This window comes from Wasmannia auropunctata, unplaced genomic scaffold, assembly GCF_000956235.1.
Source record: "Wasmannia auropunctata unplaced genomic scaffold, wasmannia.A_1.0 LD316793.1, whole genome shotgun sequence".
NCBI classification, from domain to species: Eukaryota; Metazoa; Arthropoda; class Insecta; order Hymenoptera; family Formicidae; genus Wasmannia; species Wasmannia auropunctata.
In genome coordinates, this window is record NW_012046097.1 from 1 (window position 1) to 1,021 (window position 1,021).

The following is a 1,021-nucleotide window of genomic DNA, read 5'->3' on the forward strand; positions in this document are numbered from 1 at the left end:
GGCGTCTTTCAATGCGGTGGCCAATATCACTATACCATGGAGACTCAATCCTGCGTGAGCGTTCCTGTGGAGGATGGAATGAACGTCTATCCATCGTCGCAATGGATGGATCAAATTCAAGTATCGATCGCAAATTGTCTCAATGTTAAGAATAATAGGTAATTAATTACGCATTAATCTATCAATATCGAAGTTAATATCTCAACTATGTCAAAATAATTATATATTACTTTTTCTCATACGTGTTCATCTTCTCATCGCAAAATACTAAGCTTTTGCAATCTATACATTCCGTGTTTATATATATATATATATATATACATATAGTTACATACTATCAATATTGATATACAAGACAAAATTATTAAAATAAAAAAAAATCACTTAAGTAAAAATTAGAATTAATTAGACGTATCTAATATAAAATAGGAATTAAAAAGAATATTCTTATTTTTTCAACAAAAAAAATTAAATCACGTTGGAAAAAGTACTATTTGTAAAGCAAAATTGACAATCCCGTGAATTAAACTTTTCTAGCATCAATGTGTTTGTCAGACGACTTGGCGGTGGATACGGAGCGAAAATGATACGCAACGTGCAAATCTCATGTGCTTGCGCGCTGGTATGTCACAAACTGAATCGTCCAGCGCGATTCGTTATGACGATAGAGGACAATATGCAGTCTATAGGGAAAAGATATTTTACGCGCCAAGAATATGAAATCGGAGCGGATAATGACGGAGTTATCCAGTATCTCAACTCGAAACATTGGGACAACTGCGGTTTCAGTTTCAACGAGCAACAATCTGTGGTTTCGTGCATGCAAGAGTATGCATTCTGTATAAAAATATATAAGCAATCTCTAATAACAATATATAATATTAATACTTCTGTCTAATATTAATACCTGTCTATCGGATTCTGCATAATATTTTAAAATTGAATAAATTTTTTAAGGAAAAGGCATTAAAATAAAGTATACTTTTTATCCAATTTTGTTCAAAATTAAATTCAACAAACA

General features: G+C 31.5%; 1 protein-coding gene across 1 annotated transcript; it reads left to right on the top strand.

Moving 5' to 3' along the window:
- Positions 1-11: 11 nt before the first annotated feature.
- LOC105460716 (putative aldehyde oxidase-like protein) lies at positions 12-828 on the top strand (the record flags this gene model as incomplete). Its single annotated transcript, XM_011707216.1, has 2 exons — positions 12-158; positions 538-828. Coding segments are annotated over exons 1-2 (413 nt in total), but the record flags the coding sequence as incomplete, so codon positions are not given.
- Between the last annotated feature and the right edge of the window lie 193 nt (positions 829-1,021).